This window comes from Anarhichas minor, unplaced genomic scaffold (assembly GCF_050575085.1).
Source record: "Anarhichas minor isolate MPS153535 unplaced genomic scaffold, ASM5057508v1 ptg000096l, whole genome shotgun sequence".
Lineage (NCBI taxonomy): Eukaryota > Metazoa > Chordata > Actinopteri > Perciformes > Anarhichadidae > Anarhichas > Anarhichas minor.
In genome coordinates this window covers 114,146-137,837 of record NW_027466542.1, presented here as the reverse complement: position 1 = coordinate 137,837, position 23,692 = coordinate 114,146, and the positions used below count along the sequence as shown (strand labels likewise).

Sequence of the window (23,692 nt, the reverse complement as noted above, 5' to 3'; positions counted from 1 at the left end):
TTCATTCACGGCCCGCCTCGGTGAATAAACTCTTGCAGCTGCACACAAGTCAGAAAAAAAAGGAGAGCGGAGGAGGTGCTAATGTAATGCAATGAGTTGAAGCTGGGTTGTTTTGAGGAGTTAAAAGTTGTTCTTTTAACTCTAGTATCGGCTGACCGTTAAGGCTTTGTGTTTACTTGGAATTACACAACGTTGGAAGAAATGTAGGGACCTTTTGGCCGCCTTTGTCGTTGCCTCACGATGGAGGAACCTGCAACAAGGCAAGTGGTGAAACCGTGACTCGTTAGCTAACTTAATTTACCCTCTAAGTTAAATATTTTTGGTGTGGTACTGATTATTCAATAATATTTAAAAAGCTTAGAGTTGTGTTTAACATACCGGGTAATATATATCAAGTAGGTTAAGTCTAAAAAGTGACACTTTTGAGTTAAATGATATTTACATCACCGTTACTGTCCGCAGTGAGTTGGAGATGTCCCTGTCAGACGGTAACGTTACCTCGGACGACGATTTGCCTTTAACGTTACCCACAGATGGCAGCCTCAGTGGAAGCATCCGAAAGGTGAGACACCTGGACACACGCACACACACAACACACACACTCAGGCACGTAGCGTTATATAAATACACACACAGTCGGGGTAGGTAAACACGAGGAAAGGGTCTGATGGGGTCCTTGAGATCCCCCATAGGTCCTATAGGTGGCTCCATGAAAACAACAGTAACTTTAAACTAACTGTAAACTTTGGACGTTATAAATCCTGATACCATTCTGTAGTCCCTCCATCTTTTAATATCTTGAGTGATAATTAGGTTAAATAACATAAACACCATTTAACCTGGATCCTTAGGCAGTCTATAAAATCCCCCCCCCCCCCCCCCCCCCATTATTAAGAGCAAAACAAAAGACAACAACACATATTCTTTCACGTACCTCTAGTATTATCGGCTGTATTTGCCTACAGTTTGGAGACACCAGCCCCTCGATACAGTGGAGTTGAATGCAATTTTGATTGTGGAGTTAAAAGAAAAATCAAAAGGAGCATTTGCGAAACACAACAGGAAAGTGTCTTTCAAGAAACGCTTGCCTGCTTCCTCTGGATAATCCACAAACCTCACCGTTAACTGTTTTCTGTCGAGACTATTTGATCAGTAAACATGTTGACAGTGAAGTCTGTAGAGTTACAGAGAAAGTGTGTTTGGTAGTGTACATTATAGCTGAAATGTTAAATCTCATTTCACACATTGTGTTTTTAGCAACAGAAATATAATTTCGATCACCTCCTTTTGTATTAAAGTGGCATGAGAAACTGCAGAGGAGGAGATCTCACAACTTATGCAGTGAAACCTGATTTGTTCCAACACTGATATCATATCACTAATTGTATAAGTGCAGTATAACAGGCAACATTCATGGTATTTTCCCACAGTGTATTGAATCTTTGGTTTGCATGGGGAAAATGAATGATTACTCACATGGTGCCCTTAAACAAGCCACTTCACCTTCTGCTGCTCGAGTGGAAGACTTATAATTTTACATATCTGTGCAGCTGAAAAACAATGTGCTTAGAGAAAGTCCCCTGGGCGTAGAAGTTTTTTTTTGACACGGGTTTTTAGACCGTGTCGGCACTGATGTTGAGCAGCCTCCATCCGGCTGCCCTCCTGGTGGTTCAGCAGAGGTGGGAGCTTGGCCACGGTCCTAATCCACACAGGCACTCTGAGGATTACTTGTCGTGCGCATGCTAAACAAACACCTTAACTGGGTGAGAGGGAACGAGAAAGATAAAGGGGGGGGGGGGGGGGGGAGGGTGATAAAAATGAAAAACATCTATGTACACAAGTTGTCTGCAAGAAGGCGATGGAAGGAGGCACAAGGATAAAGAAAGGGAGGGTTCAGCATGTTTACAGTACAGCTGCTCCATCTGTCATACTGCTGTACATCTGTTTACCTTTTCAGTGTGAAACAGTGGTGCGCTGTATGATGGACTGCTATTTTAGCGAGCAGACATGTAACAATCAGCTGTTCTGGCATTGTTGGCAAAATGCCTGTTGAAGCGAGACCTTAAGAGGCCTTTAAATCTTCAGACAGATGCACAGCTCTGACATATTCTGCTAAACATATTATCCTTCTGGGAAGAAGGTTCTCCTCCTGCCTTACCGTGCCAACTTATTGCCATGTTTAGCATCCACAAGGAGCTCCCTCTTCTCTGACACGCCCTTTGACACACCCATCATCTCTTGGCACACTGCACAGACGTTTTGTTGTGAAGTAAAGTCGTTCAGTCAGCTTTCTGTCCGCGCTGTACTGTACTGCCACCATATGAGCCGTACAAATATAATGCCGTAGTTCACTGATGGTTAAAGTTGGCGTTAAGGCCACGTTGTGGCCTTGTCATTTATTCCTGTTTATGTTCAGAACGTCTGCTGTGTCATGTTCTAAGTCACAAACGCGCTGTGAAAATGTGACAGTGGTTACTTCTTTCATCTGTTACTAACTCAGTCTCTCTCTTCAAACTCTCAAAACAGAGTTGGTGATTGTTGGAACAATGGAAAGACTACTAAAGACGTTTCTTTTATGAGATTTATTTAGTTTCTGTCTGGTATGAATGAAGTGAATCTCATTGATCAGCGAGGTGAAACTACTGTTGTCTGACTGGAACCTGTTTGCTTTGAGGAGAGCATATACGTTGTGTGTTTTGTACATTAACAAAATTATAGTAACTGTCCAAATCCCTGTTGATTTTATTTATTATATTTTCACCACAACAACGCGTCACATAGATTTGCGCAGTTGTCCAAAAATGAGTGTGTCCACCTGGGAGTCATGTTTCCATCACTGCCAGTTGGAGCTGGAGCCGATAAATACCCGTACTGCAGAGTCATTTGTCCTGCGAATTAATGCTGATTGTACCGTTTTGCAGAAAAGACAAAAGCCAGATGTTAGTGGGTACTAGTGGGTTTTTTTGTCCAGTGGGAAAAGGGCTCTGGTAAGGTGATGAACGGCGGCTTTAATTAACAGACTAACTGGTTATTCGCAACTGTGAACTTCCCTATAAGAGACTTGGCTTTTTGGATGTCTTACCCGGGCACCTGAAGTACAAACGGACGTTGCATCTTCAACGCTTAAAATAGTCCGACCTGCTGCTGTAATTCATCCTTCGTCAATTTATCAGTTCTTGACGGCTCTATTTCTTCATTTCCTCTGCAGGGATGTGATCCTTTCGCCCAGACTCAGCGCAGTAAACTGCAGCACCGGCGGGCTCGCATCAACCAGCAGATCAACAAGGAGATGCGCATGAGAGCCGGAGCTGAGAACCTGTTCAGGTGAGGTCCTTTTCCCTCTCTAGAATACTCTGTGAAGTCAAAGTTAGTTTCACAGTAGTTTCATCTGTGAAGGGACTTTTCCTGCATGGAAGATTATGAAAATAAGGTATTTCAATACATCACCGAGTTAGTGTCAAGACAATGTCACGTGATTAAGTTCAATTATGGTGGAAATAAGTGGCGGTTTGTGATGGCATTTCTTACTCATTTAGTTGTTTAGTTTGCCTGCTTTATTAGTTTTAAAGTATTTATTTTTGGACACATTGCTCATGGCATTTACTTTTATTTGAAAGGCCAAACTTTCTCCTCCGTCAGCGTTTCCTCTCTAAGATGTGATGATAAATGCTATTCTTGTCTCCTCTGTGTTGGTGGCTCTTTGTTAGCATGTTGGCTCAGTCACATTTGTGGTGGTGTCCTGTGATGGGAAAAGGTCAGAGATCACTCTCATGAATGAATGAACGAACGAACGCACACACACACACACGCGCACACACACACACACACACACACACACACACACAGAGTTTTATGACTCCGTTTGTGTTCAATGTGTCTGTCTGCTTGTGTGTCTCATCTCCCTTTTTTCCTACAAATATCTCATTGTACAATAGTAATTGAACACTGCATACTTTTCAGCTTGAACACTAACGAGGCTTATCACCCAACGTGTGTCTTTCACACAGCGCACAAGAATTTAATTGGTGAAGAAATGAGGGAAATGAAAAAAAAAAAAAGCCAGTGGCAGAACATCAAAGTATTCTATCCGAGAACATTAGCATCATTTCTATCCCCTCCAGCTTCTGTCCGTGTCTCGCTGCCTTTGCCTCCTCCCTCTCAGGCTCTGCATGTCTGTCATCCACTCTGAGGTAGATTACAACAGAGGCTGAAAGTAAACATTTAATATACGTGCATACATTTGGTCTACCCTTGTGTTGTGGTAGCTTTGAGAACATTTACAGCACGATTAATCCACTGTGCCAAACTCTCTGAAAACACACTCCTTTACTCATTAAGATTCAACTTGGGAGTAGGAGGAGGAGCCACTTAATTAAACCAATGAGCTACTTTCTTCCTCCTTGGTGGTGCCATGTCAGAATTTAATAAGATCAACACGGGAAACAACAGTGTCTTTGATTAAAAGACAACCCAGGTTGCCTCTTATTAATATTATCCCAGGACTTGTTTGGCTGCAACTAATTAAGTTTCACAAAATCAGGGATAGATTGATGATAGTTAGCAGGGCTGCAGCGTTGAATTATTTCCATCTCGTTTAGTCTACACACATTTCCAGAGTCCAAGGTGGCCTCTTCAAATCGCTTCTTTTTTCTGACTAATGGTCCAAAATCCAAATGTATTCAGTTAACACATGTATACAACTTCAGCTGAAATGATTCGTTGATTCATTGATCGTTCTGGCAACGGCAAATTAATTGACGACTTTTTCGATAATCAGATTTAAAGTCATTTTTCAAGCAAAACCCCCCAAACATGACCTCTTTCTAGCTGTTTAAATGCAGTGATGCACTGCTATTTGGATTTAAACTACTGCTTAGAGACAGACTTAATGTACAAAGGCCATGTTACTCATGTACAAATGTAGAAGTTTGTACACAATACCTATAATCTTAGGTCCAATCATTTGCTGTGCTTTAGGGTGCCACCTGTGCAGTCTTGAAAAAAGGTTTCTTTATGGTCCTGGAATGATATTCAGGCTAGACTTATTCTTGAGTCCCTCCTCTTGTTAGCCATTTTTAAACAAAAGTCATCACAAGTTTTAACCACAAACTGTTCTTGCAACAATGCAAGACTGAATGCAATGTTTTTCTTTTATTGTCTGTATGAAATAGACATGCATTTGACGTTTAACTTTGCTGCCCTCGTGGCCAATTGGCCATTGAAAAATATGTTTTTTTTTCTCAGTGGATTTTGTCTGGTTTAATACAAGTTAAATAAATAAGTTAGTTAATTTATTTAGTGTTTAATGATCAATCAGCGCTAATAGGCAGATTGGAGTAATTCTGCAATGGTGAGTGATTTCTTCTCTTCTTTTGGATTTTTCTCCCCAACTCCATTTTTGACTGGATTTAGGCTGTTATCCTAAAAGGTGATGACTCAGTTTAGGGGAAATAAAACAAGCGCTCCTGCCCTTTCTGTTAGGACGACGGGTCACAGAGACAAAGAGGACCCCCCCCCCCCCCCCCCCCCCCACACACACACACACACACACAGCCTGCCGGCCTGTAATCAGCCGGCTTTGTGTCCGCCTCCTGTCCTGTGCTCATGCAGAGATTCCCAACGGAGCCCCGGCAAGCTCATCCCCCACTTATTTGTCTGGCGCTGTCGGACCTTTTTTTTTTTCCATCCTCCCCCTTTCCGGTCAACTGGAATAGTCAACACACACACACACACACACACACACACACACACACACACACACACAAAACGTCTCACTTTCACTTCATACACTCTGAAACTGTTGTGGAACTGGGTTGTGGCATGAGTGCTTGTGGGTGGGAGGTGTTTGAGGGGGGGATGCTAATTACAAATGAGAGAGAGGTTGTAACTCTTCAGGGTTTGTGATTGGCTGATGAAGACGTCATGTTGTGCTGCAGGCTGTGTTTCTCTGTGGGAATTTAGATGAGAGACAGTTGCTTGTTCAATCCTGGTCTTCTTATCAGCTAGTTTGTTTTTTAGAAAAATACCACAAGTTACTCAAAAAAAAATCCACCTTGATTTTGTCTTTCAGCTCATACACTCAGTTATTTTTTTCCCCCTTAAACGCTGCAGTATGGTGTGCGTGCAAGTGGGTGTGTGTGAAGGGGATATTTGGCAGCTCATTTAAAGCTGACTAATCAGATTGCCCTTGGCTTCATCGTGTGTGTGTGTGTGTGTGTGTGTGTGTGTGTGTGTGTGTGTGTGTGTGTGTGTGTGTGTGTGTGTGTGTGTGTGTGTGTGTGTGTGTGTGTGTGTGTGTGTGTGTGTGTGTGTGTGTGTGTGTGTGTGTGTGTGTGTGTACTAACTGGACATATATCATTTGTGATAAAGAATCACAGCTCTCTCTCCACCAGTCACTGACTGGTATGACAGATTCAAACGATAGCAAAAATGTTATCCACAAAATCTGAAGTATTTTTCGGAACGTCTGCCTTATACGATAAAATACAATGTTGTGTATCAGTTACAGTACAGAGTAGGAAAGAGTGAAGTTATATATTATAACTAGTGTACATATTCATCCTCAGCCCTTAGGTGTATTATTTTTCTATGACCCAAACCATAACCACACCTTGCAATTACTCAGTTTGTCATAGTCCGTCTTTGACAGCTTAATGTTTGTCTTTCCTCCCCAAATCTTCCACCTGGTGATGCATCCAATGACTCATTCAGCACACACTTCATACCAGATCAAACTAAGAGACTGAAAAGAAGAAAACCGTATCAGTTAAATACATTTTATTTGGGCTGCCCGACCAATCTTGATCTGTATTTTTATTTTTATTTCTTGCCTTTTTGAAATGATAGATTTAGTGAAAAGTCTGCCAGAACGATGCATTCTTATGCAAAATATCAGGCATCTTCTAAGTCTGTTCATCACAAACGTTTATAGTGGTCTGGTCCTATTTCTGCTTCTCGTCATTCCATTGAGCCAGTGAAATTTAATGATTGGAATATAGGTCGCTAGGCAACCTAGTGATGCCTCAGACTTCCAGCTCGCACACTCTGCTTTTTATTCTCAAATGACAGCGATCCATATGAGCAACAGGTGTCAATCAGATGAAGAAGAACGGAGATAAATATCAAAACCAGGTTTAATGCCAAGTAGGTTTTCACATGCTCTTTGGTACAGGACAATTTGATTATACAACGTATATATTTTAGGAGGTGAAAGTGTCTGTGGTGTTGGTGCTCTTTGGCAAGTTAACTCGGAGTGGAGTCAAAGCAAGTCTTTGTCTCGCATTGGAAATGCGTGAAGTCTTTTACAGGTTGTTGTATGTTCGGTTAATGAAGGATGAGAACTGATGTGTGTTTGTGTTAAATTCTGCAGGGCGACAACCAACAACAAGGTGAAGGAGACCGTGGCTCTGGAGCTCAGCTTTGTCAACTCTAACCTGCAGCTGCTCAAAGAGGAGCTGGAGGAGCTCAACAGCAACATGGAGGTCTACCAGACAGACAGGTAGAAAGCACGCACGCACACACGATTAAAAATTCCACTGCAAGATACAGTACCTACCATATTTCTCTAAATTCAGAGGTCATGTGAATATCAGTCCCTAGCAAATGGGCATCTCTGTGATTTGTGGTCGTATTTTTTTATTTATTTTTTGCAAGGTTTTCTGCATACGTTTAAAAAAAAAAAAAAAATGCATTTATAAATTTAAGTTGACAGCATTTTTGGGTGCAAATTCAGGAGTTTCATCTTGCTACACAGCACAGTAATGGGTAATACTAGTTCTGTGCGAATCGGGCTTAAGAGATGGAATGTCAAACTACATTAGGCTACTCAAGTACTGTACTATAGTGCAGCTTTGAGGTATTTGTGCTCTAGTAAACAATTTAATCATAAACACATTGGTTGTATGGATATGAATGGGGATGATACGTCAAAAAGTCACACCCGCAAAAAAGCATGGTAAAGAAGAAAGGGTCTGTGTTTCAAGACGGGTGGGTTGGCGACATTGCTGCAGACCCCCGACGCCCTGAAAACTGTCCGCCCTGGTTGACGGTCACACCGGGAGAGAGAGAGCACAGTGAGCACGGCCCCGGGAAGCAGCGAGGGTCCAATAGGCCCTAAAGCTGATACGACTGGAGCCGCTTTCAGCCCGGGCTCTTTCTGCCGCTGCGGACGAAATGCGATCAGCGAGGGCCAGCCCACCCGTTGAGGGCCAGCCCACCCGTTGAGAAGTGTACAAATATTTTCGGTTAATTGTGAAACTGTGGCGGGATTAAATAGACTATGGTGGGCCGCCACAGTCTTGGTAATTAATAGGAAACACTGCGCATGTACACACACACACAAAATCATGGCCTATTTAAAACCCATGTCCCAATTATTATTTGTCCCATGAATTCCAGGTCACTCATTAGTCTGAGAATTATAATTGGTGAAAACAAACATTCATTACATTTTTGTATTCACACTGCATTGTGTGTATGTGCTCTACGTGTACGTCTGTCTTTGTGGGGACACATTTATGTTGTAAGCTTTGAGAGGAAGGACTTCTTTAAGTTAGGATATTTTGTTAGAATAAGCTTCAGTCAAGCTGTGAAGGGGCTAGGGAAGTATAGAAGTACGTGTGTGTGTGTGTGTGTGTGTGTGTGTGTGTGTGCGCAGTCCTTCACAGCCAGGAGATGTTTTTCCTCAGGGTCACGGGAAGGATAAATCCCCCGATTAGAGGGTGCGTGGCCTGTGTGCGTGTTTCTGTTCATTGTGAATGGGAGGGGGTGACTTTGGGGGGGGGGGTGTTAGGGCCGTAAGGGTTAATACTTTGCTTTAGCTTTGTCTATTAGCAGGATGAAGCACTGAGCAGTGAGCCTGCTGTGTTTGAAGACTAGCAGATGGCAGTGCTGCCTTCACTGAGCCTATAACCTGCACTGTGTATAATGTTGGTGTTTACACAATGATGTTTACATGTTGGTGTAACCTGGGTAATATTACACACATACGGAACACATGCTGTAATTATTTATTGTTTTCACAGTGAGGCCATCAACGTTCCCATGATCCCACTCGGATTAAAAGAAACCAAAGAGGTGGACTTCACAGTTTCTATCGAGGTGAAGAGGACTTCTCATATTTCACCCCCTTGATTTATTTTAACTATCAAAATTCCTTTTTACACTTACAAAGACAAACTAGTGTGAAGACGCGATAATAAAGACACTGCCATTGATTTCTTGTCTAATCTCACATTTCTTTTGATTTATATTGTTTTTTTGAAAGGCTGCTGAGGGGCACCGAAAGCTCAGTCAAATCCTCTGCAGTCTGTCTGGGTATTAGAGAATAGCTCAGCTGTGAAACTGATTCGTCATTATGTAACGGTCTGTCTCCCCCTCACAGGACTTCATCTGTGAGCACTATGGAGAGGACAGCTCTCTCTACGACAAGGAGATCAAAGAGCTTATGGAGCTCAGACAGGTTAATAAATGCACTCGTACAACTAAGTACAAAACAAATCTTGATCTTGTTCAATATTAAATCAGTTTTTTTCTTAAGGATGGTTGTAGAAAATCAGTGCCAAACTGTGGGAAAAGAAATGAAAGGTCTGACATGTACATGTCGGAAACATGCAGTGTCCTTGAAGTTACGTGCGTATGTCTGTGTGTTGTTGTTGTTTTGAATCAGGCCATGCGTACACCCAGTCGTAACCAGGCCGGTCTGGAGCTACTGATGGAGTACTACAACCAGCTGTCCTACCTGGACCAGCGCTTCTTCCCTCTACAGAGGAACCTGGGTGTGCACTTCCACTGGTAGGACATGAGCACTTTTTAATGTAAAAGCCTCGAGGTTAACGAGTCCTGCATTACAAGTACTGAGGCCTGGTTGTGTAGAGAGAAGATGACAAGTGGACGTTTGATTACTTAGTTACTCAGCTATATTTTGTGAAGAATTGTGATTGGCTCTGCCAGGCCTGGACTGCTTTACTTTGTGCTCGTTTTGGGGGTTTGTATGTACGTATGTGTTGTAGGGCTGTCAATTGATATTTGATCGTGATTAATCGCATGATTGTCCATAGCTGATCGCCAATTAATCGCACGTTATCTGTTCGGAGTGTACCTTTTTAAAAGTTCAATGTAGGGCTGTACTGAATGATGTTTTTTCAATGATTTGCAGCTTCTTTTGAGGCATTCGATGTCTGTCGTCATATTTTACAATGTCATCACCCTAAAAAATGGAAAGAATATGATTTAGTGTTATTGTGGTTATATAAATGTAATTGATGGTGCTAGACCGCCCTGTTAGTACAGGTGCCTCCTTCCCCTATATAGCATAATGAAAAAAGTCATAATAAAGTCATAGTATAGTATGCCGAAAACAATTATTATTTATAGTATAGTTTGTGGAAAAAGATCGTTAAGTGAGTGCACCTCTTCTCGTCCCACGGGAGGCCTGTGCTCTGTCCTGTGCTCTGTCCTGTGCTCTGTCCTGTGCTCTGTCCTGTGCTCTGTCCTGTGCTCTGCCCGTCAAGTGCTGCTTGATCTGGGATGCACCGATGGAGCCAGGTCTCTGTAGTGATTTGGGTACAACATTCACCAATCTCCCGTTACTGGGTTCGCCTGAAGTCTTATTTCATCCATCACTTTTTTCCGCAACTGGTCATTAGACAGCCAGGAGTAGGCTGGGTAGTGGAGTAGCCTTAGGTCCTAGCTGGGTTAGCTTAGCTTCCGTCTCGGCTCTCCTACCTGGGGCAGTTTGCTGGTGTTTGGTCCGGCAAATCTGGCTGCTTTGTCGGCAATGGGCTATGATCCTCTAAAAGTCAGATGCACTTAATCCAGACTTTTCCTTTTCAGATGTACAGTATGCTGAAAAAAGCCATAGTATAGTATGTCCTTTAAAAAGTGTCAAAAAAATCTAATTGAAAAGTCGTAGTATTGTACGCCATAAAAAAGTTTTTTTTTTTTTAAAAGGTAATAATATATGAGGCCATAAAAATGGAACGAAAAGGCAAAGTATAGTTGCCATCAAAGTCTTTGCAATGCAGTAAGTACATGTACTCCTTCTCTGTCTCTAGGTACGACTCCCTGACAGGAGTCCCGTCGTGTCAGCGTACATTGGCCTTTGAAAAAGGAAGTGTGTTGTTCAACATCGGTGCCCTATACACACAGATTGGCGCACGGCAAGACCGCTCTGCAACAGCTGGCATAGACCGAGCAATAGATGCCTTTCAGAGAGCTGCAGGTAATGAAACAGCACACACTTACCCGGCACTTCTACGGGACAGAAAAACAGCAAAGTCTGTTAAAGTTATCTGCTGAAATATTTACATTTTTAGACTCCGCTAGGGCAGCAAGTATTTGTTTTCCTCATCATCTAATATATCCTTTATCTTCTTCAATTAATAGATTTATTCTATTCAATGTAAAAACATTTTTTTAAATAGTGGTAGCTATTGTAAGAGCGCCACAGTGACATTTTCAAACTGATTTTCTTGTCTGATCAAAAGATCAAATTCTGAAGATGTTGAATTTCTAATGATATAACAGAGAAAAGCAGCAAATCCTCAAATATCAGAAGCAGAGATCAGCGGAGGTTTGACATCTTTGCTCGATCAAAGCTTTTTTAAATTGAGTAACTGATGAATGAACTAACAAAATTATTTTGAATGTGTATTTTTTTAGGTGCATTTAATTACCTTAAAGAGAATTTCTCCAACGCTCCCAGTTTGGACATGAGCGGCCCGTCGCTCTGCATGCTGGTGCGTCTGATGGTTTCCCAGGTGCAGGAGTGTGTGTTTGAGCGAGTCACACTCACCACCCAGGACACACGCTTCACGTCGCAACTCTGCCTGGCACAAGAGGCTGCACGGGTGAGTCAACGCGTCTCTGGTTGTGTCGTTGCCGCTTGTGCCGTCAACGATTCATTCTCACGGTGTTATGTTGCTCGCGTGCCCCTGTAGGTGTCGGACGTCTATTTGTTAGTGCAGCAGACCATGACTCAGCCTCTGATGAAGGACTACGTGCCGTTTTCTTGGGCCTCCATGGTTCAAGTCAAATCCGAACACTTCCGTGCCCTCTCGCACTACTACGCTGCTGTTGCACTCTGCGATCACACGTGTAAGCCACACCAAACTACAGCACAACATTTCATTTAATATTTGTAGCGGGTGTTCACGTTATTGTTAACTGTGCAGACACAGTCAGTTGTTACAATTTGAATGGTCTTTACTTGCACTTTCGTGAGAATGAAGAGGTGGCAAACGGAAGCCGTGTGCAAAGAGTCAGACTTAAAACTGAAACGAAGATAAACAAATTACATTAAATATAAATAAAAATGGACAAAGATAATATGGATCGGCTTTTGTAGTATGGACTTTGCTCAGTGATACTTGGTGATACTTTGCAAAGACTACTGTGCCTTAAGGCGCAAGTATTAGCTGCCTATGCAGTGTAAATAAGACAAAGTACCTTTAGAAATGATAGGGTATAGGTTTGAATGAATTTCATTGACTTTCACTAAGGATTCAGTCCTTTGGTTATCCTTACCCAAAATCATTTGTGTACTCTGTGTAAATTTAGTGTCTGCTGAAGAGGAGGAGGAGGAGGAGGAGTGTGACGAGGGAGCAGAGAAGGCTTTCCTCCAGTTCTATGTCAGCAGTCCTGCAGAGCCACCACTCAGCCAGGTGTTACGAGACCCTGAACAAAGAAGAAAGCTTGGTGAGTTCATGGAATATATATTTGTATATTTAGTCCAGATATATAGCAGAGTCCAGCCAATATGTGAAACAGAGAGAGAGAGACAGACAGAGATGCAGCGGAGGCTTTCTGTCATTAAGTTTACATTTATGAAAACATCAGGGTTATTTTCCAAAGATTTGGGTAATTTTATCTACCAAGTATGTCACTAGGTAAAAGTAGTATTCACTCATCTTTTAAGACCATGTGTGCAGGTAAGGCTCACCTGCGGCGGGCAGTAATCAGACATGAAGAAGCCATGCGTGTCCACAGTCTGTGTAAGATCTTGAGGAAGATGGACATCCTGCAGGACGTGCTGTCGCTCACACACAAACGCTCTTTGGACAAGTACTCTGAGCTGGACAGAGAGGACGACTTTGATGAAACCGCAGAGGCCCCAGAGATCCAGTGTAAGCATCGCTTTGAAGTCGATGATCTGATTCTTTGGTTAAATACCAGCAAGTGATTGTGGTTTGTTCTGTTGTTCTACAGCTCAAACCCATCAGAAACCAGACATCACTCCAACCAACTTCTCTAAAGTCAAAGTTACTGATATATTCCAAAGACTGGTAAGACGCATTCATTATAGGAACAGTCGGATATTAGGAAAGCCATTGAGAAAAAACCGCAGCACCTGCTGGTAACCTTAGTTGAAGATGAGTCTTTTCTGTGCTGCAGGGACCTCTGTCTGTGTTTTGTGCACGGGCTCGCTGGGGTCCGGTACGTGTGATCTGTCTGCAGAAGAGAGAGGGTGGACTGGGTCTCACGCTCAGAGGAGACTCACCCGTCCTGGTGGCTGGAGTGGTGCCTGGAGGCTGTGCAGAAGTAAGAGAAACTCTGCTGAGCTTTATGTGCATCAGTTACAGCAGAACTGCTCATGTCTTCCACAGCCTGTTAAACACGAGCTGGTTAGAAACAGTTAAGAATATCACTCACAGATACTGTATTACTGTACTGTAGTATACATCTGATTTTTAAGGGGAAAAAGCAATACACTGTTTTATTTATTTTTTTAGGGATTAATTCATAATTTGCAACTCCGTTCTTACCATTTTCTTATTTTTGCTAGAAAAAAAAATCAAAAATCTGTTAAAACCTAATTAAATTAAATCTGCTCCTGTTTTTTAAATTTGTTGAGCCTTATGTTAAATCTACCTTATAACCAGCATAACAACAATTTCAGTAATTAATGTGTATTAAAAATGTACAACTAACTCATTTCTGACCACTAGAGGATATAAAGGAGACACAAATAAATGTCTTTACAAACTAATGTAAGGCTTTTAACAGTGCACCCTGAGTGAAGAGGTGGGGCCAGTCCAGCAGCAGCTTCACCATTCACTTTTAACAATAGTTGATCTGCAGGTGTGGATGATTATTGGTTGCAGAATTCGCAATTCATGACTTTTACTCGTTTCCTCATGTCTGTGTGTCGCATAGGAGGCCGGACTAAGGGAAGGAGACTACATAGTAGCAGTGGACGGAGAGGACTGTAAATGGGCCAAACATGGCGAGGTGGTTCAAATGCTAAAGAGCTGTAGCGAGAGAGGAGTGGAGCTCAGTGTGGTCACATTACACTCCCATGATACACAGGTAAGTACGTGGGGGGGGGGTGTGTGTGTGTGTGTGTTTGAGATGTCCGTGGCTGCTGTTTCAATGTATGCGTGCTTACCTGTGCAGTGACCAAGACGTTACCTGTGTGTGTGTGTGTGTGTGTGTGTGTGTGTGTGTGTGTGTGTGAGCAGCTGGAGAGGAGGGCCATGTTGCTGTCCCACAGCAGCGATAAGGAAAACACTCGGCAGCGTCTGCTGAGCGGAGCTAAGGGTCAGAGCTCCGCCTCCTTGTTGAACTGGAACAGGAAGAAGACGAGGGAAGGCGGCGGGGTCACTAAGAGACTAGGAAGCACTTTCAGTTTGTCGTTTGGAAGCATCCGAGACACTGAGGCCATGTACTGAGACATGACTGCAGAGGAGCCACTCAGGGAATCACAGCAGTGGAGCACAAGGTACGATCAGGACCGCATTCAGAGGGACAATAGCGCTGTACCAGGAAACATCAGCAGGAGACAAAAACAACAACAACAAAAAAAGCACACGGTTTGTCCAGTAACATTGTTCCTGGCTTCTTTTTATTGCTACATCAGTCAAATGTCCAACTTCGTTGATTAGCAAATATGTGGAAGCAAACATACCAGGTTAGAACACCTACTAACATGTAGTTTAATACATTTTACCTTTCAAGAGTGAAGACCTGGCTATTGATGCCATGATCATTTTGCAGAGTCTGAGGAGTATGCTGTACTCCTCTGTGTGCTGCCTGGGAGACAAAAGGTGCGTTGAGACAGAACGCAAAGACACTGTTAGATGTAGGCTGCTTTAGAATTATTTTGAGACAGCAAGCCACAGACAGTCAAAGAATCATTTCCAATATTACTGAACTACATTGAAGTTTTTTCAGCAAGCTACTGAGACTAACACAAAATAGAAAACAGGTGATGACGAGCAAATTAGGATTCTCACTTGAAAGCAAACGTAGCGTTTAGGTCTTATTGCACCCAGCTTGCCGATGTTGCGACGCAGCTGGCAACATCTTACTGAAAGCTCCTTCACTTAATTCTTCTTACATCCTTTACGTTAACCTTACCGTACATATGTGTAGTGTAAAGTTGTAAAAGCAAGTTCCATATTTCTTGTCTTATATTTTTCCTCTGAGGTCTGTGAGGTTACAGAATACTGTAACAGTCCTGTTCAACCACTTAAGTGCTCCAGATTTGAATCGGTTAATTACTGATCCTGTACATTGTACATTGTACATCTACTATGATGGGTCTGTTCTTGGAGAAATGTTTTTGTTGATATTTTTAGATTAAAGGCACTTCAGAGGTTTTGGTCCATTGTTTTGTAGTTTTGGTACTTTCATGCACTGAATATTGAAAAGGACAAATCTGTTAATGTATTTCTGACTTGATGTCTCAATAATGAACATGTGAGAGGTTGGGAGTTTTTTTTTTAAATGAAATGCGATACCGGGAGACTCTGCAGGAATAGCATGTGGTGTCCAAAGCGTTGCATTTTTGTATCGTCTTGTATCTATTGTGTCCTTAATGGTGTCCAGCCACTGTACTGTATGTTACAGTCAGCCAATATTAGAAAACTAGAGATGAAGATGTTCATGGATTGTTTTTTTTCTTCTTTTAATTAACATTGTTTGAACTGTTTGTAAAATTCTGATATAACTAGACATGTGGGAATTGTAGCACATTACTGTTGAAAAACGAATGGTCTTTTTTTTCTTTTCTGAACAATGTATGTGCCATGATGGTCCATTGTGATGAGTACATACAGCCAGAGGAGACAAATAATGATTTCTCATGTTGTGTTTTCACATGATCACAACGTAATTGTGCCGTGATGCAATTTCAAAAAGATTGCAAAGGAGCAGGATGTTTTTAATCCTCATAATCATTAAATTCATGTTGTGATCACAGTTACTTTCCGGTTAGTCGAAGAAAAAGCTGGTTCACTCTTTCCTCTTCAGCTTTCTGAACGATGTATTTGTGCGACTGAGTAAATATTTGTCACGACTGTTGTGAAGAGGAATATGTTTTCCTCTCATTTGCGTTTTTTTGACTGAATATCTGACCATCCCTTAATGACTGCATTTGGGGATTTGCACAGTATTTTTTTCATGTATAAATACAATAAAAGTGAATAATGAGCTACTGTCAGCTGCATCAGTTTGACTCTGCCCTCTCTACCTCAAAATGACAGTACACATAGTAAATGTCTATTACACACAAATATAATGTATTAGATTATTTATTCCTTCACAATGCTACTTTTTAGTTATTGGTTACTAGCAGTAGTGGTTTGCAGACATTGTTGGCTTCATTAGGATATTACTGTGTAAGATTCAGTCCTGTTGTGTGTACATATTACTGAAACACAGCTCAGCTTTCTACCTCCTGTATACACCCAGCACTACATGAAGAGGTTCCCACATTCATTTGGTCTCCACCCGCAAGCTGTTTTGGTCCATCTGTTGTACCAAGTCAACTCTCCAACAACGAATCAGAGAGCTGCTGAAAATGTACAGCCAAAATGATTTTAAAGCCAAAGTGCAGTGACGGAGCTGTGTAATGTATGACCACTAGAGGGCATTAAAACATCAACAAAAGCGGACAGATGCACAGGCCCAAATATCACCTTATCCATAAAAAACATCTCTAGTGTTCAGCCGGATTAACCGTGATGCACTGTCTGATAAACTCCTGTTGAGTGAAGCTTGGGGACAGTATTGGTTATGAAGGAATGCTGGTTTCTCCAGATGAAGACGTCCTCTTGATGGAGACCCACCTCACCGTCTCATCCAAACTCTGCGTTGGCCATTGAGCCTATGACGGACTTCTCATGGCGTCTGAGAGACAACCTCCTACTTGTGGTGCTAAATTAATTAAACATGTGAAGTGATATTTCAGCAATGTATCTGGCGATGAGTACAATTGGCAATTGAAGGAGACGTCTTCCTCGCTCTAGAAGATTATGTGACAGTTGACAAATTTCTCTCCCCCTTGCCTCACTATAGGGTCAGTGTAGATTACAGAATAAACTCGCAGGACGCACCGGACAGCCTGCTTTCACCAAATGCCACCTGCACAAATAGATCTATTTTTGACTGACAATTTTATAACACGGTCCAACACCTGTCCTACTTTTCAAAAGCCAGGCGACTGACAGTAAATGTTGATCGGGACTGAAGTGATTTTCATTCAGCTTTGCGCGTTCTCTCTCCACTCACTTTGGGAATGACGTGCAGCAAACTGTCGTACTTAACACCGTCTTGTGTTGGGTTGAGACCGTTGTATAAAAAGACACACCAAAGGCTTTTTTTTTTTTCAAGCACGAGAAGAAAAGTGGGGCAGATACAAAGATTTTAAGGTTTGTAAGGTGATTTATTAAACGTCCAATGGGTTTTCAGGGATAGCTACGATGCAAATAACGTCCTTCTGGTCCAGTGGGATTTATTTATCATAGAACTGATGAATACATATGCACAATGAAGGTGTGTAGCAGATGATCTAGTCCCAGACAGAGTTCATGAGAAGCTACTGATCCTCTTTTAAATTAATTATTTTTTTGCCTGAATCATAACCGCTGCTATCCAGTATGAAGAACGGGTGTATGTTCGTGGGACGTGCTGAGCAAAGAAGCACATGTCCCTCCATCACTTTAAATGACGGTTCCTGGGAATCCGACTGTAGGTGAGCTGGTTGGCGTCTCTACGATCCCCCCGGGGACCACCGCCGACCCCAAACCGCTCTGTTCCAGCTCCGCTATCACCAACATGTGCTTGAAGTCTGCAGGGCGGTGATTAAATGTCTCTACCACTCGGTACGTCTCCTGCCTCTGCGTGCCGTAGAACAGCTGCACCTGGTTAGCCAAGCACTGAGCCTGGTGGACGGTCTGGGAAGGAGAAGTTTAGACGGGTTAACGTGGATCCAATGTTTGAGTCTTACACTACGGTCAGTTACTCCAAAACCATGAAGATCAACCTGCTGCTATAGCTGCTCTAACACGGCTTTCCACAAAAATATGGAATTATGTATGTTGACTGTAAATGATGAGGCAAAAAACACCATTACGGTCCATAAATAAGTGCATAGGCTTCAGCCATGGGAGTCCATACAGGTAAGGGACTCACAATGAACTTGGGGTCCAGCTCGGCGGTCATGAGGACCACACCCTTCTCATCCTTCAGGTCTGGGTAGTGGTAGAGGATCAGCTGACTGGGAGCGTTCTCGCCCTGCATCTGGACGCCAACAGGAAGAGAAAAACTGCAATTAACACCTCCAGGTAACGTGAGCTAAGAGTCTTAATGATGAGTCAAAAATACATTGTATATTATGCTGATTTAATGATGAAATCCCCTATAATCCTGAACTATAAGAGTTTTCATGAGTTATTGCAGGCCACTGATCAAACCATAAACCTTGGTAACTGGAGATTTGGAAAACTAAAAAAGAAAAGCCTGTCAAGACACGCGTTTGATCTCTACTACAACTTTACTGTATTCCAGACTTTAGAATAAATAAACAGACACATCTACTTAATACTACTTAAAGTGCAGTGTGCAAAAAAAAAAGAAAAAAAAGAAGAGGATTATTGGAGATATTAGACTGATACTTACTACAGCACATTAGGCCCTTTTTAGGATTTCATTTCTGAATATTTCAGATATTTTTTTCTTGCAAATTTATGACTTTATAATCTCAGATCATAGTCAAGTTTATTGTAAAAAAAAAATCTCTATAAATTAAGTTTTTCTTGGAATATTATTACCCTCTCCTGGCTCTGTAATTACTATTATTTGTATACCTTCAACGGCCCCAATACACCGCTGCGGATAATAAATAAGGATGAAAGTCTGAAAAGACTTTGCTACACTGCAATCATCATGTATCTGTCAGGTACATGAAAAATATGATTTGTGTTCAGAACTGTTTGAACATTCCAGCTACAGCACAGATGAAGAAGCATCTTGTGTTGCACATGAAGTGAGCACATGAGCGCAGTGCTGTTAGAAGCCCAAAGAGTGCGAGACTTTCCCGGCAGCGGGTGAAGTGGTTCACCTGGACATTGATGAGGGAGGTGAAGTGGAGCTCGTGTCCGGACCACTGACCCAAGAAGAACTCGTAGCCCTCCCTCTGAGGCAAAGCGTAGAGGAACTGACGAGACGGAACCCAGAGAGAGAGAGAGAGGGAGAGAGAGGCTGATTTCAAACATATTTGTTTGGTGTGGCAGACAAAGTGAAAGCTTACAAAAGAACCCTTGTTTGTGGTTATAATGAGAGACTGATAATCTGTCATCAACATGCGTCAGTGTGAGCAGCAGTGATCTTACCGCATGGCACGACTTTGATCTGCTCAACATCACCTCGTACATCGGTGTCTGCAATAAAGAGAAGGCCGGTTATTAGACCCACTGAGTTCTATTCATTTACAAGCATGATTGTGCAACTGCACAATATGTTATAGCAGTCTGCGTCAAACTGTTATGTGCACATCGAAATATGTTGAATGGTTAAAAAAATGTATTTGATTTATTTGAATTAATAAATCCAGGAGAAAAGATTTTTCAAGCAAAAGTTTAAAGACAATGATATTCGGGGTGGGGGGGGGGGGGTATTGGGGTACTTGTTCCATAGCTCAAGATGAATCTCTCCACCATGGATGTAAAATATTATGTTAACAAAAAAAGACTAAAACGCAGAAACACAAAATAAACTGGTCGTCTGCAACAAGAGGTACAAGTTACTAAAGTGAAATTACTTCTTGTTCAAGAAAAGAACCCGAATTTCGTGAATTCATCATGGGAAAAATATCTATCAAGACATGACATTCAAAAGTTCATGACATCAGTAAATGTGAAATGTTGAGACTGCTGTATCAGCATGTTCTCTGGTGTTACACTCACCGGGATGACGGCGCTGATCGTGTCTTTGCTCGAATAATAATTCATCCAAAGCTGAGAGAAGAACACAAAACGGTGAAAACAAAAAGGTCAGCTTCAGATAGCGTTCACTGGTGCACCACAAGGACTCAACGGGACTCAAGTGTCTGACCTCCACACACTCACCTCAGAGATCTCCTCGCCCGTCATGCCCCCGATCAGCTCCAGGTCGAGGATAGAGTCCAGTGTCTGAAGAACAACACATTACAAAGTCTGTTACCAGAACAAACTTCATCATCGTCATCATCACACTGTCAACGTTTCATTTTACATTTGGTCTATTCTGTAAAGAACAGTTTGAACGCTGAGCAAAATGAAAACTAAAGTGTTTGGTGAGGGAACGTTTGGTTTGCAGACAAGAGTCCACAGAACGGGACCAAAGAATAACAAAAAGCTACGAAAATCGTGCCAAAACAATTGATCGGTAAAAAATGCCTACAGTTTGCTGGTTTCAGCTTTTCAACATGTGAAAATGTGTTTCATCACCATGAGTTAAATACCGTAGTCAGAAAATATACTTTTAAGGACGTAATGTGTGACTTGATGAGTTGTGCCAAGGCTTTTGTGATTATTTTGAGATTTATTGAGTATCATTTATTATTAAAAATATAAAAGGTAACCCGGATGAGTCCTGAATATGGCCATAGAAACAGAATAAAGGTAGAGTGACGTAGAAGCAACACAATGTAAGATTACGGCTGCTCGATCTGCTCACCTTGTTCTTTGTGAAACCTCCTGACGCTCCGCCGCTGGCAGCCATCTTGTCCTTTTTCTCCAACTGCAAAGATTCCCACAACAGAAGTGGCATCACATTCATAACTCGTCACAGGAATATGAAGAAATGTATTCTGATCCTTCATTATGTAGATAATAAACATGCTCACAGGAGTATTGTTTTGTCCAACTACTGAGGACATTATGCACGCCGTTACCAGCTCAAGGGGAAAAGTTTTAGGTAAAAGTTTGCCGACTTTTTGGGGTAAAAGTTTGAAGACTTTCATTGATTCGGTGATCTCACAATCTATCAGACGACTGCTTAAACACGCTTTTAAATTTCTGACGTTAATATGTTCGATACTTCCAGAGTACCGTCATGGTGTTCTCTGCTCTGTACTGAGCCCGGTTCGTACTGCACCTCCTGCTCCATGAGCCCGATGAACTCCGCCTGCTTCGAATGTTCCAGCACATCCTTCTTGGCCTCGTGCCGGTTCTCAAGTCGGGCCTTGTACTCCTGTGGTTTGGCGCTGAGAACAAGTCAGACATCAGATCAGTGAAACACCAGCAACTTTCAAAAAGGCTAAATCATCTTTCATCTTCATGAGGCGAGATGCCTTGCATTCTCCTACTTTAGCTAGTGACTCCCAGCATTCCTCATGCTGCTTTAAAGTTACTAACTAAGAGAAGAGTCCTCAGCGCGGTGAAGCGTCATACTAACAGTCATGTTTTACCGAGCAACAAGATGTGTCTGCTGACCATTATTTTGAGAAAATACATTATCTTGTAAAATTATTTTCAATCTGGTTTAAGATAGATAATACTATGAAATTCATTATTCAGTGTGTATTTCTGTCTTTGCATCAAGGTAAAGTGTTCAAAAGCACGCAAAATGTGTTGCTTTCCTCGATTAGAAAATTCTAATTCTCAAAAGCATTCATATCTATATTCAAAAACCGTGGTGCTGAAATATTCAGCCCAAAGGGGAAATCAATTAGTAAACCTAGATAGCAGGAAAGTGATCATTTCATTTTGGTTGTTGCTGTTCAGAAGCTGACTCCCAGATCTCAGGTACACACAAACAGGTGAGTTCTTAGAAAGTTCCTGATTTTAAACAATTGAATTATTTAAGTCGTTTATCGAGCAGAAACCCAAATCTTTTCTGTTCACGTCTTCTCAGATGGAATGATTTTGTGTTCTCTGGGAATTTTTTTTGGTCAGACACGAGGAACTTGACCTACATGTGTCACTGTTTACTGGTACTTTAGAGCCGCTAATGATTCATCAAGGAAAGAATCCAAAGATTTAGTTAGAGTGAAAAGCACTATTGGCAAAGCCATTTTAACCCATCACTTGTGTATCTTAAACACCACCTAAACTAAGTATTCCAAAATACTATTTTTATGGCGTCGGAACGTTCAAACAATATTTGTCAACATGAGCTCTCAAAGCCAAAAAACACTTTACTTTTTTAGTTTTTACCTTGTGATCTCATCAAGTCTTAGGTATTAAGTCAAGTAGTATGCCTCTACATAGACAATGAATGGGAGACTCATTTTGTTGAACTACAACAAAATATTTTTGTTATTTTTTACACCCAAATGAGTAGTTGTAGAAGTATTGTTCTCAGTTCTGAAACAGAAAATGTACAATACTTAAACACTCCCCTGGATGCTCTGTGTCATCTATAACATCTTCCCCAATTCAGTCTATGGAGCTGTTCCAAATTTCTTAATTAGTTTTAGCACTCTAGTACTTGGATTTGGGAGAGAGTTGGTCATGTTTACTAACATATTTGGACCGTCTTAGATCATAGGAATAACATTAATGAAAATTGAAAAGTAGTTCACCTACTCACTGCTCAGGTGTGCATGTCAAGGGGAGGAGCCTAATTAAACTAGTTATTATAACGGGGTTAGGGTTAGCTTTTAAATGTGAGACCTCAAAATAACCCAACCATCCTCTCATAGACCTGTGAATAGGGTCAACTATCATAGTACAACTGACGTTCCGATTAATCCCCAAGCTTCTGCACATGTTACACTTTGTGTGAAACCATAAAAAGAGAAGTAATAAGTGAATACAGGCGAGTCAGATGTAAATGTTATAATTTAATGAGCAGATACACTGCTTTATGTTGCAAATGTGAACCAAATACGTCATTATCTCATCATAATTTCGATTAAATTATTTCTGATAGTCTAACTAGTATTCACACTTGTCAATAGTCAAATTACTTTTAAATATTAGATTTAGCTAAAGAAGATTCGGACATAGCGGGTGTGACGCCGAGTCGCTGGTAGCTAGCTACTGACCTGCGCAGCTTCTGGATTTTGTCCTGGTACTTGCTGAAGTACGGGTTCTCCTCCAGTTCTGGCTCCTTCCGCACCGAGAAGGCCCGGAACTGCGCCGGGACCAGCCCGGGGATCAGCGTTCTGATGCCGGTGGCCCTGACCGCTAACATCCCTCGGTACAAACATGCCATTTGTACAATGGCCGCCGCCATCTTTCCATCGCCTCCGTCCAGCATCTATACTGTTCCGGCGGGGAACGGCTTCAAAACATTGGTTCCGACGAAAGCGACAAATAATTAGTAGGCCTACTGTAACCCCAGTTTGAATGGTTTTATTTTTCTCATGAAAACAAAATATAGTTAGCCTATAATGGACTGAAGGGTTCTGATGAGCGAAGATACGATAGTAAGTAAACCGTCTTTATTTATCCCGAGGGAAACAGGAAAAACAGACCCAGAACAA

General features: G+C 41.8%; 2 protein-coding genes across 2 annotated transcripts; one reads left to right on the top strand and one right to left on the bottom strand.

The window, feature by feature from the left end:
- Window positions 1-472: 472 nt before the first annotated feature.
- Window positions 473-16,610, top strand: rhpn1 (rhophilin, Rho GTPase binding protein 1). Its single transcript, XM_076082590.1, has 15 exons — window positions 473-562; window positions 3,209-3,324; window positions 7,370-7,498; window positions 9,024-9,099; window positions 9,383-9,460; window positions 9,668-9,792; window positions 11,055-11,221; window positions 11,662-11,849; window positions 11,940-12,096; window positions 12,559-12,696; window positions 12,930-13,124; window positions 13,207-13,283; window positions 13,393-13,539; window positions 14,155-14,307; window positions 14,460-16,610. The coding sequence occupies exons 1-15, from the start codon at window positions 473-475 to the stop codon at window positions 14,667-14,669; spliced, it is 2,046 nt and encodes a 681-aa protein (XP_075938705.1). The 3' UTR covers window positions 14,670-16,610.
- A 1,034-nt stretch (window positions 16,611-17,644) lies between these two features.
- On the bottom strand, window positions 17,645-23,466 carry atpaf1 (ATP synthase mitochondrial F1 complex assembly factor 1). Its single transcript, XM_076082619.1, has 9 exons — window positions 23,252-23,466; window positions 21,358-21,466; window positions 20,938-21,000; window positions 20,349-20,411; window positions 20,187-20,237; window positions 19,614-19,661; window positions 19,343-19,438; window positions 18,415-18,522; window positions 17,645-18,176 (listed from the first exon to the last, which is right to left on the bottom strand). The coding sequence occupies exons 1-9, from the start codon at window positions 23,464-23,466 to the stop codon at window positions 17,943-17,945; spliced, it is 987 nt and encodes a 328-aa protein (XP_075938734.1). The 3' UTR covers window positions 17,645-17,942.
- Between the last annotated feature and the right edge of the window lie 226 nt (window positions 23,467-23,692).

What these genes read in the sequence shown, in the direction of transcription:
- rhpn1 (XM_076082590.1), top strand. Translation starts at nt 473, where the DNA reads ATGTCCCTGTCAGACGGTAACGTTACCTCGGACGACGATTTGCCTTTA. An exon ending in AGCTTATGGAGCTCAGACAG is followed by an intron (nt 9,461 to 9,667) that starts GTTAATAAATGC and finishes GTTTTGAATCAG; the next exon opens with GCCATGCGTACACCCAGTCG. An exon ending in CTGATATATTCCAAAGACTG is followed by an intron (nt 13,284 to 13,392) that starts GTAAGACGCATT and finishes TCTGTGCTGCAG; the next exon opens with GGACCTCTGTCTGTGTTTTG.
- atpaf1 (XM_076082619.1), bottom strand. Translation starts at nt 23,466, where the DNA reads ATGCTGGACGGAGGCGATGGAAAGATGGCGGCGGCCATTGTACAAATG. An exon ending in AAAATCCAGAAGCTGCGCAG is followed by an intron (nt 21,467 to 23,251) that starts GTCAGTAGCTAG and finishes ACTTGTTCTCAG; the next exon opens with CGCCAAACCACAGGAGTACA. An exon ending in CGATCAGCGCCGTCATCCCG is followed by an intron (nt 19,662 to 20,186) that starts GTGAGTGTAACA and finishes TCTTTATTGCAG; the next exon opens with ACACCGATGTACGAGGTGAT.